At 40.5% G+C, this 11,235-nt stretch overlaps 1 protein-coding gene across 5 annotated transcripts in view; it reads right to left on the reverse strand.

The window, feature by feature from the left end:
- Positions 1-10,903, reverse strand: part of mipol1 (mirror-image polydactyly 1) — a 98,552-nt gene extending 87,649 nt beyond the window's left edge. The window contains exons 1-2 of one of the 5 annotated variants that reach the window (XM_035431066.1): positions 10,735-10,903; positions 4,823-4,914 (exon numbers count right to left, since the gene is read on the reverse strand). In XM_035431066.1, the coding sequence (XP_035286957.1) occupies positions 4,823-4,832 (10 nt within the window). In that variant the 5' untranslated portion in view covers positions 4,833-4,914; positions 10,735-10,903. Of the gene's footprint in view, positions 1-4,822; positions 4,915-9,910; positions 10,081-10,734 lie in introns of those variants that run through there. The other 4 variants (XM_035431230.1, XM_035431308.1, XM_035430906.1 and 1 more) reach the window with 4 other exon arrangements.
- Between the last annotated feature and the right edge of the window lie 332 nt (positions 10,904-11,235).

The following is an 11,235-nucleotide window of genomic DNA, read 5'->3' on the forward strand; positions in this document are numbered from 1 at the left end:
GTTTTAGCCCAGTTCCGGGTTAGCTAAAGCTTACTGGGCAGTTGCACACTCAAAAAATTCAAAAATCTAACCAGCCCTGGACCCCTATATTCTGTGGCAGCTCTGACATTTACCATTTCTTCTTCAGAATCTTACCACATATGCATGAATTATGCTAATGATTACCAAGCTCATTGGCTTGTTTATATCAGCACTGTAATTAGAATTACATGACTCAGCATTGTTTAATAGAAGACTATACCAGATGTCTTATACCGGTCCCTGACAACTGGGATACTGGCTTATCCAGGTTACAGTGATTAAACAAAGGTTTTTACATGACTCATGTCATAATCAGAACATTATAATATTCAGGTAAAGATTTCTATATAAGTGTGCATGCCAACACAGCCAAAGAGACAGTTGAAGGCAGTGGAAGAGGGAGCAGGCTACTTGGTTTCCGTCATGTTGCTCTTCCTTAATTATCATCTTACTTCCTCAGGATACTCTGTGGGAATATATATGCATACTCCCCGTAATAATGCCCCATTTCAATTACCTGGACAGACCAATAAAAAGACCACTGTTTAGAAAGTTGTGTTCAACTTTTGATAGACTCAAACAGTCTCGAATTTGGTATTGCCAGTTAGCTGTGTTCTTTCACTTTTGATGAACAGTCTCAAATTTGGTCTTGCCAGTTTACTTTGACATTAATACCTTTTGCAGAGCTTCAGTCATTCCTCATTACTTGTATATATTGATTTACAGTGGATGAGACCAGTTAACATTAATCTAAATTTAATGTGCAATAATCCTCAAGGTAGATTTCCGTCAAAGATTTCTTTAAAATGGGATTTGACACCTGCAAGTTGGACCACTGGGTTGTGTATAAAACAGACTCTGATTCAAACATCAAAGTGTTTCTTGTTGTATGAGGCATTATGGATTTCTTCTTCAGCCTGCTAATGATGACTGTCTGTCAGCAGCAAATAGAAGCTTTAAGAGCTTTGACAGCCAGCACACTGAGATTATGAGCCAAAGGTCCATAACTGTGAATTAAACTGACCTACAAGCAAGACAGATCAGGACTGACAAAGTGTTTCACAGTTTGAGGTGGGTTAATGTCTGGCAGTCACTGTCATTCCAGCTCACAGTTCAACGGGCCTGTAGTGTGTGCTGAAATACAAACACACACACACACACACACACACACACACACACAAATGCATGTATACCATATGGACACACACACACTCAAACACGCAAATGCAGATTCACACTGACACACAAAAATGCATCTGTTATCATATAGACACACACAAATTCATATATACCACATAAACATACAGACACACACCCAGACAAATGCATGCATACTATATAGACAGACCTCTCTGCAGACTGTCACATAGGCACACTCACACTCTCACTGCAGACTGCCACAGAGGCACACTCACCACCTCACTGCAGACTGCCACAGAGACACACTCACTACACCCTCACTGCAGACTGCCACAGAGACATACTCACACCCTCACTACAGACTGTCACAGAGACACACTCATCACACCCTCACTGCAGACCGCCACAGAGGCACACTCACCACCTCACTGCAGACTGCCACAGAGACACACTCACCAGCAGTGACATCATTAATAAAAGTTCCAGTGGCAGCCACATATGCCCAATCCATAACACTACCTCCATCATGTTTCAAAGATGACAGGGGTGCTTTGGATCATGAGCATTTCCTTTCATTCTCCACACTTTCCTCTTTTAATCACTTTGGCAGAGGTTAATACCAATTGTATCGGACCATAGGAGTTTATTCCAGAACTCCGCAGCTTTTTTAATGTACTTTTAAGCAAACTCTAACCTGACCTCAAGAACTTCTGTTCTTAAGTCTTACCAGTGGTTTACATTTTGCAGTGAATTATGAACTTGCAGAGAGTTTATGCTGGTGTAGTCTTTTTATTTTAGACTTTGACACAACTATGCCTACATCCTGGAGAGTGTCTGTAATCGTTTCCCCAGTTGAAAAGGGGTTTTTATTTGCAATTTAAAGTATTCTTTGGTCACTATAGTGATCTTCTGTCATTTATCAAGCTCTTTGCTATTGCTGAGCGCACCAGTGCATTCTTGCTTCTTAAAAACGGTTCAAACAGTTGATTGTAACACACCCAATGTTTTGGCTATAACTCTAATCAATTTATTCTGATTTCTCAGCCTCATGATGGCCTGCTTTACTGGTATTGGCACTTCTTGGTCCTCACGCTGAAAGAAAACAACAGCAAATTCCAAATACAATTTCCACACCTTGAATAAACTCAACCTTTTAGCTTTCTTGTTCATGAAATCATCATGCAACAGCTAGCCAAGAAACAGCTGAGCAGCCAATTGCCCAGATACTTTTGGTCCCCCATAATGTGGGGGGGCGGGGGACTATGTATCAAAAGGGGCTACATGGTTCACCCAATATGGATGAAAATAAGCCCAAATTAAAGGTGACCGCAGGGCCATAAATTCAGCGTGGGACTGAGCGAATTGCGCATGTAGGCCTACTGCATTTTATAAATCCTGTATATATGTCAGCAATAAAGTGTGAAATCTCACTGATATAGTTATGATGAAACTTCTCAGTAATAGCCTAATTGTGCAATTGAAATTATAATTGTGAGCACTGGGAGAAAAAGGCTACACACTTCAGGTAGGTAGGGCAAAATGGACAGAAATCGCAGTTTGTTGATGGCATTAAGTGATCAAACGGTGTGTCAGCCTTTGATCGCAATTCTATGAGAACGTGTGATCACAAGCCAAAAACACTAACCCATACAACTGATTTTTAACATTACTTGTTCAATCTACCATTCAAATTGAAACTGTTCAATATTTGTATTTATGTTTTATCTTTTCTTTTTTTAAACAAAATGTGTTTGGTTAACCTGGACAGTTTTCCTGTTATTGTTGTTGTTGTTTTATGTTATTTAGGTAGTTTTAAAGCAGCTCATGAAGAAAGGGAAAGGGTTTGGCCATTTTTTTTTACCTTCAGACTTCTACATAAAGTAAAATGGCAATAACAGAAAAGAAAATGAAGTTAGCATATTTCATAATTTTGTCTGTGTTTTACCACCTCCTCTGCCATCACCTAACACTCACTCAAATTTTCCCTCAAACCTTTTAAATCCCCCCAAAATGTTTCTCAAAAGGGGAGAAATCCCCCTCAAACCAAAAATGAATGTTAAGCCCTGTGACAAGCTTCACTTTAACTTCATATTCACTGTTTCATTTCAAATCCAATGCACAGAGAGTACAGAGCCAAAACAATAAAATTGTCACTGTCCAAATATTAACAGACTGCAATATATAAATATATATACACACACATTAATATACATACATATATCAGATGCATCCTCATTTAAATTGTAGGAAAGAGCAACTGCCAATATTAATTTCAAGAAGTCTTAGGAGGACTGGACTGCGCTCTCTGAGAATAAAGCCCACATCAGCACTCTATCCAGCATATTTACTGTGTAGCAAAGAATACCTCCAACTGAAACATTCCATGCTTGACTTTCTACAGAACAGAAAGTCCCCATCTTTGCTATATGGGGGGTTATTATGAGTCTTTGAGAGCAAGTGAAACACACGTATTCAAGGTAAGTCGCTGCGTGCACAAGTATGCTTGATTTGAATGATAAGTCTGCCCTCCAGTGGCTTTCAATGGTGTAGCTGGTCTACATCTTCATTTCTGCACAACTTGCATGTTGGTTTTGTCAAATGCCAATTAATGGGGATTTGCTACTACAGATATTCAAAACAACAGTCTTCTTAAAGTCTGAACTAGTAATCAGAATATTAAATTACATAAAATAATTAAATAATTTTAATATTCTACAATGATTATAGATTGTTTATTTGAATCAGTATTTATATGCATGTTAATTAAAAAATTATATTTTTAATTTAATTTATTCTCTCATCAATATTCATGAAGGACAGCCTTGCATTAAAAAAAAAACAAATGATTGATATTCTGATATTTTTCCTGCCTGAGCACGTGTGAATGCAGGTCACTGGAATAATTATGTACACACAAAGAAATAGAGCTTTCTATGTTTGGGGAAGTACTGATTTTGCTGATTTGCATGTTCAATGTTGAATACAACAGAATAATCAAATATCAAATTAATTTAGTAAGTAAGTAGCGTGCATGCAATTTAGTACCAAGACCACCAAGTTTTCAATTTCATGTATCCACATAACTTAGGCCACTTCCTTTTTTAACAGGCACTCATACATTCAAATGGTCCTTACAGGGCATAATATTCTTTGTGCGTCCAACCAAACACGATCTCTGAGGTTTTTTTTTGTATCACCTGGTGGTTTAGAGATATAGAAACCAAAAGCCTCCGCTCATCTGTACTTTTTTAATAAGACCATGCAATCAAAAGGCCATTGTGCTTATCTATGGCAAGTGGGAATTCAATAATCACAATGATTCTGGTGTTACACAGCTGCTATTGTAAGAAACTAATTCAAGCACAGGTGACCAAGTAGCCCAAGCAATTGACTAAAACACTTCAAACTCCAAAAGGAGCAATCCCAAACCTGAGATTAAAGGTATCAGAGGATTATCTCTGTTGTTACAATTTGACCTGTTTATAGTTCAGTATTTCAGCATTTACAATGCTTGTTTTGTCAAATTAAAAAGTAAAAATAAATTCCGACTGGAACATCGAGAAAACAAGTCTACGTGCTACTCGCCAAACCCTTCGGCCACATTAATAAACACGCTGTGGAACGCATGAAGGCTACAGGCAGGGTGAGAGCCGGCGCTTACCTTTGTACATGTCAACCAGAGAGTCTCTCAGCTCGTTACTGTGGGCCTGTGCCAGGCCACGCAGCTCCTCCTCGCTCTCCGAAAAGCTCTCCCTGGGGCGAGACAAAAAGGCCAGTCACGCCAGGATGAGCCCAGCATCCCCGGCCCGTGAAGACACGCCCGCCCACCCGCTCGCCCGCCCACAGCACACCCGGCTCCCCGTTCCCCGGCTCGAGGAACCCCGAGGGAGAGCGTGACACCGACCCGGGGAGCAGTCTCAGCGCTGGGCCACGGCTCCGCTTTCTCACAGAGGAAAAACAAGCCTGTCATATGAGCGGCCTCCCAGATTTACGGCACGGGTCCAGATAATCTCCCTCTCAATGCGCACACAGGAGGGGGGGTACGGTTTAGCCAAGGGTCTGTACAGACATTACAGCTAACTTCATTTCAAACTGAGAAAGTAAGCCACACTGGCCTGGGTTTGGCGTGACAGATTTCAACAGTTTGCTTTTCCACTCTTTGTCTGATCCAGGTTCAGGACTGCTTTCAAAATGGTTTCAATGGCACCACTTTAAAAAGAACACTTCACAATGAAATTCTAGTTCTATATGCTGCAGCTCCTGTGGTGGGCTGAAATAGGAACTGCAGTGATGCTGCTGCAGATGTGAAGAATGTGTTGTGTTGTTCTGTCCTTTGCTTTTGACCAAGAGCCAGTGTGATGATTTAGACCCAGTTCACATGACCAGGTTGTGACTTGTGACCCATTAGAACAGGAACATGTCAGAATTCTGCACTGCCAGGGAACCGCCACACAATTAAAAAGTTTGAAAGCGGTAACCACAGCCAGGCTCGGTGGTTTTGAGTTCTACAAACTAGATTTAAATATTTATTTCAAGTTTGACCACAAAAAATGTTGGCCAGTTATTTTAATGAGAAAACAATGAATGTCTAATTAGGCTATTTCCATTTTTGACACTTACACAGCATTGCATGGTTAATGGGAATGTCACATATAGGGCCACAAAAGTAATTTCACATGGAATACAATAATCAAATGTACTCAGATAAAATAAAGTCAGACTACGTGTTGTGCTAGCACTAATTTGTAAGTAAGTTGAAGTCAGAGTTTGCTTCAAATTGTTCTTGAAATCAGCCTCTTCCACTGAACATTTAATGGTGAACTGGGTAACATCCCACCCACCCTGAACTCAGTGGATTCCCTACCACAGCCATTCCAATTTCATCATCCATTGCTTTGACCTACAGTTTCTCCCTGGGATCACATGTAGTGCACACGTATATCTGAGCTGACACTAGTGATGGCCAGTATAACAGGTTGTGATTCTTCGCAGTTTTCACTCTAATCAGTTAGAAACCATTGTTTGTCTGATTTCAAGGTCAATTTGAGAAAATAAATAACTGGTTCAATAACATTTATAACCTTTCTGAGACTGCACTCTGAGCAGAACCTGTCAGCAGGACGACACAATCCTAATGTGAGTGATGTCTCAGCAGACCCTTCATTTAACGCAGTGGCTCCCAAACTCGGGCCTGGGGCCCCCCTGTTTATGCTGGCTGTCCCAACTGCAACTGCAATCGCAGAGTTTTAACAGGTTGTTAATGTTTCTTAATTAGGTGCATCTCATGTTTAGAGGGATTATTTACCCTCTTAAGCAACATTATGTCAGAAATGGCTAAGCGTGCCATGTCCATATTGTGCTTCTTGTGCTATATTGCAAACAATGACATAAAAATGCAAATTATTTTTTACCGATTAAATTAATGACTGAGTTGAATCAATAGGATCCTAACTGTTGAGTGTGTGGACACTAAGAACTAACCATCTAGTAGGCTAGATCATGATGAATTCAAAGACCAAGCAAATAAGGAGCCAAACCTACACTGTGTTCAAGTTTAAGGAAAACATTTTAAAAGAAATTCAACATACATGTGCAGCAACCTAATTAGGAGCATATTGATTAACCACAGCCTTTAATTTGATCCATAAAACATTGTTACCTCCTTTTATGCAGCCTAGTTGTGCACAATGGTATAATAAGCACAATACAAACATGGGAATTTTATTCTTTATGACATGCATAGCCATTTCTGACATAATGTGGCTTAAGAGGGTAAATAATTCCTCTAACCATGAAAAGCACCTAATTAAGAAAATTTAACATCTTGTGAAAATTCTGGGATTCCGATTGTGTTCGGAACGAAAACCGGAATACACAGGGGGTCCTCATCAAGTTAGGGTACCACTGCTTTAAACCATTTGTCATGTGATTCATTTGTGTCATGTGGTTTGTGTGATAAATCACAAAGCCATCCATTAGAATAAATGGTAGATATATACATTCTGTAACCACTCAACTACAATTAGAAGGAAAAGTGCCCATTTTCAACCACTGGCTGCTGTACTTACAGGTCACAGCAACTAGGGGAGGCAGTAGGAATATGATGCTACAGCCAAGGGCAGCTCCACCAACTAAAACTATGGTTGTCACGGTTTTGCTACTTCAATGGTGTGGAGAAACCACCAGATTGGCACAGGCAATACACTGGCCATGAGGACGGACTTCAGGACCAGGTCAGCGCAGCAGCACATGGTCAACACGGCCGTGGACGAGTGGAAAAAAGAGGAAGTGGCCAACATGCTGGGACCACTGCCAAGGCCTGCCACAGGTAAACCCTCTTTGCTAAAGGAGTACATGAATGATCCCCCTAAATCTGGGGCATTCTGCAGTCCTGACAGCAGAACGCTATCCCTGCTACCCCTGACCGCACAGCTACACAGGGCCGATGGCGGCGTGATGTCGGCGTGATGTCAGCGCGATGGCGGCGCGATGTTGGCGTGATGTTGGTGTGATGGCGGCGTGATAACGGTGTGATGTTGGTGTGATGGCAGCATGATGTTGGTGTGATGGCGGTGTGATAGCGGTGTGATGTTGGTGTGATGGCGGCGTGATAGCGGTGTGATGGCGGCATGATGTTGGTGTGATGGCGGTGTGATGGCGATGTGATGTTGGTGTGATGGCGGTGTGATGTTGGTGTGATGGCGGTGTGATGTTGGTGTGATGGCGGTGTGATGTTGGTGTGATGGCGGTGTGTTGTTGGTGTGATGGCAGTGTGATGTCGCGCTCTGTCTGTGGGGGGTAGTCACCACGTAGCGGAGGTAGTTTTCCCATTGGAAAGACACTGCAGCTACGTTGCTTACGGCGGAATCAGATTTGTGTCAGAATTATTAAGCAACCATTTCTGATTGAAAGCAATGAAATAAATACTGCAAAGAAATACCAATTTAAAGAATACAACTTTTGAGTTTGGAACAAAAACGAAAAATACTGCAAGTATTTTTTTGAAAAAATAATGCAAGTATTTCTTTTTCTATGCCCGTGCAAACTACTTGTTGATACTTTATACATTGTTTTATTTGACACTATTTTGACACTTGACAAAAATCAGATTCTACAGCAGAGAAGTGGTAAGCAACATGGCCGCAACATCTTCAATGAGCAAACTACCACTATATGACATCGCGATTATCTCCCACAGGCGGAAAGCCAGAGTGCCGACGTCAGCTGTTATCAGTGTGCTGTCTGGGCGTGAATTTTCAAGAGATTTTAAAGTGCATATGGAAGACAACACACTTTTTGAGCCCCTAAAGCAATTAGTTAAATTAGTAAGCATTTTGAATTTAAGGGACCAGGCTGACCGTCACCAAAGCTATAACAAGACTACAGGCCACCACCTTCAGTTCTGTGATACCATTTAGCAACAGTGTAGCTGTAAGCTGCAGGGATGTGGATTCTTAGTGAGCATATACAAGTATGGATTGTGCATGGACTTCAGGACATTGAGTACAATTGTGGATAGGGCAATAGGATTTTTCCTGATCCTGTAACCTGGGAAACTTTTAATCTCAAGTGAAGACCAAATTGGTACAAGAGCTTGTGTGGGTGCACATTTTTTGTTATGGTCCAGAGCTAAAAACACCATTCAATTACTCAGGACCTAGATTGAAGATCATGATTAGCTAATTTCCATAGTCAGATGTGGTAGTGCTTGGCCTAGGAATAAATTGCGTACCCAGAATGGCCTTGAGATAGGATTTGATTGAGACGATTGTGTTATTGTGAAGTGCTTTTAATGCTCATAATAAAATAAATCAGGAAAAATCTAATTTAAAAATCTCCTAATTATGACTGGGAAAAGAGTCTGGATGTTGTACAATTAGAAGCTGTAAGTTAATGGATGGTGTATAATTATGGATGATGTAAATGAGCAAAAGTCCTAGACTTCAAACTGGAAAACACAGACAAAAGGACAGAGCCCAAGCATGAACCGCAAAGGAAGGGGATCCTACTGTGTTAGTGGAAGAGGTCAGAAAATGCCCGCATTGAGTACGGTCTTCATTCAGCATTGGTTCGGGTGCTACCAGGGATGAGGTAGTTCCATGACCCAAACGGCTGTACTTTATATTGATCTTTTCCCTACCATGGACAGGAAAACCCTAAATCAGAGTAGAACAGTCTATCCCCTTAATTACATGTCAGCATCTTTTACAGCTAGGACACATTCCATTACAACTATAGACAACATATATCTGAAATCGCAAAGAAGTTTCTGTGAACCACTGGTGCTTAGGCTCCAAGACTCTGAAGTGGCCCAATATCACGCACCAACAAAGCATTACATTTTTGCTTTAGGCCTGCACAATGCAAATAATAATAATAATAAGATGTCGGTCAAAACCTGAAAGCCATGTCATGGCTGTATGATGTCAATTACAACAGGACAAGTTAGAGTGGTTTTAGAAACGATTCACTCGGATTTTAAGATACATTTTACTTTTGAAACTTAGCACAGCAAAAGAAAACAAGTGTACTATCAAATTACTGTATGCAATGACTACGTGATCATTAAAATAATTGTAGTCCTACAAATCTGCATGATAATGGAGCATAAGCAACAGCATGATATCAACCTGCTGCGGGGTTCTACATAAGCTTGTGATCTTCCCTGACGAACAATGTGCAGCACAATTAACAATTTCAACATCAGAAAGTGTACAGCATGAGCAGCTGTTCTTGCAATAGCACTTACTTCTCTGAAAGTTCGTTTTGTAAGCTTGACATTTTCCTTTTGGCTCTTCGGAGCGCGCTATGAACGTCGTGAGCTCTGTTTCTTGCGTCCATTGTCCCGACGGTACCGACACAGCGACACTGTTTTGGTCTCTCATTTGCAACTTGATAGTTTTCCAAAACAATCGGCGTCTCTGCTCACCTTAGCAACGGGCACCTGGTAGCACTTCCAGGTCAAGTAAGGAACCCTCGGGAAACATTTGTGATTAGCCTTTTTTGTTGTTTTTATTTTCATAGAATGGCGAATAGCCTATGTATGTGTCCACTATAACAGCCATGACTCAAACACGATACTTATCACTCCTTGTGAAAGTTTCATTTTAAAACGGTTTTATAACACCAACTGTTTCAATCGATCGATTGAATAAGAGCCACGTCACGGATTTGGATCGCTCAAAACCAAGCATAACAAAATAATACTATTCTCAGTTTTTCTTTCTTTCTCCTAAACCTTCATTAATTTCCGCACAAATCAGAAACTTTTACACAAACATGCAGCATCATCAGCACGATAAATAGGCTACTCCACAGGTAAAGCACGTCCGTTCACCATTTACATTATAGATGAAATTCTGCTAAAAGTATTTCGACTTAATCTCCAGATTCTGATACATTTTACAGGACAATTGTAATTCATGGGATTCAGTAATACAGTCTAGATACGACCTTGTACCGAGTTGCAGTGGGATTGCGATATTTTGAAATAACTAGCCTACAGTTTAGCTGCATGCCTGAATTATTAAACATACTTTCTCTCATTTGGGAGATAGACTTTAAATCACTTACCACGGGGAAATAAACTCAAAAACTTTTCGTTGATTCTTCGAGTTTTCTTTTTGTCCAAAATTCTCTCAATTTCCTTGAGAAACTTTTCTTCCGCTTATGTCACATACATAGCCTATCCATTGGAGGACCTCATGCAGGGAGCGAAAAACCGGTGGAAAGTGAATCGGGAATTTGGTTGCACGCAACGCGCATCATGTCCACAAGAGGGCAGTCGATGATTGTCATATATCAAAATCGATTTAAATACAGCCACTGGAGCCAATTCACGCGAAAGGGATGATACAAGTATCGTGGACCGCATCATTCAATCGTGGACCGCATCAAATTGGCGTCAAATGCAAGCTTAAAATTTACATTTCATGTTATAAACATGTTTTCAATCACTTTGCTAACTTAAAGATTAATTGTGGAATTGCGGTATAATAACATAAGGTTAATAAAACTCTTATAAAATCTATAATTCCTTTAATGAGAAGATCTATGATGAGAACACAGTGTTTT

Source organism: Anguilla anguilla, chromosome 1 (assembly GCF_013347855.1).
Source record: "Anguilla anguilla isolate fAngAng1 chromosome 1, fAngAng1.pri, whole genome shotgun sequence".
Lineage (NCBI taxonomy): Eukaryota > Metazoa > Chordata > Actinopteri > Anguilliformes > Anguillidae > Anguilla > Anguilla anguilla.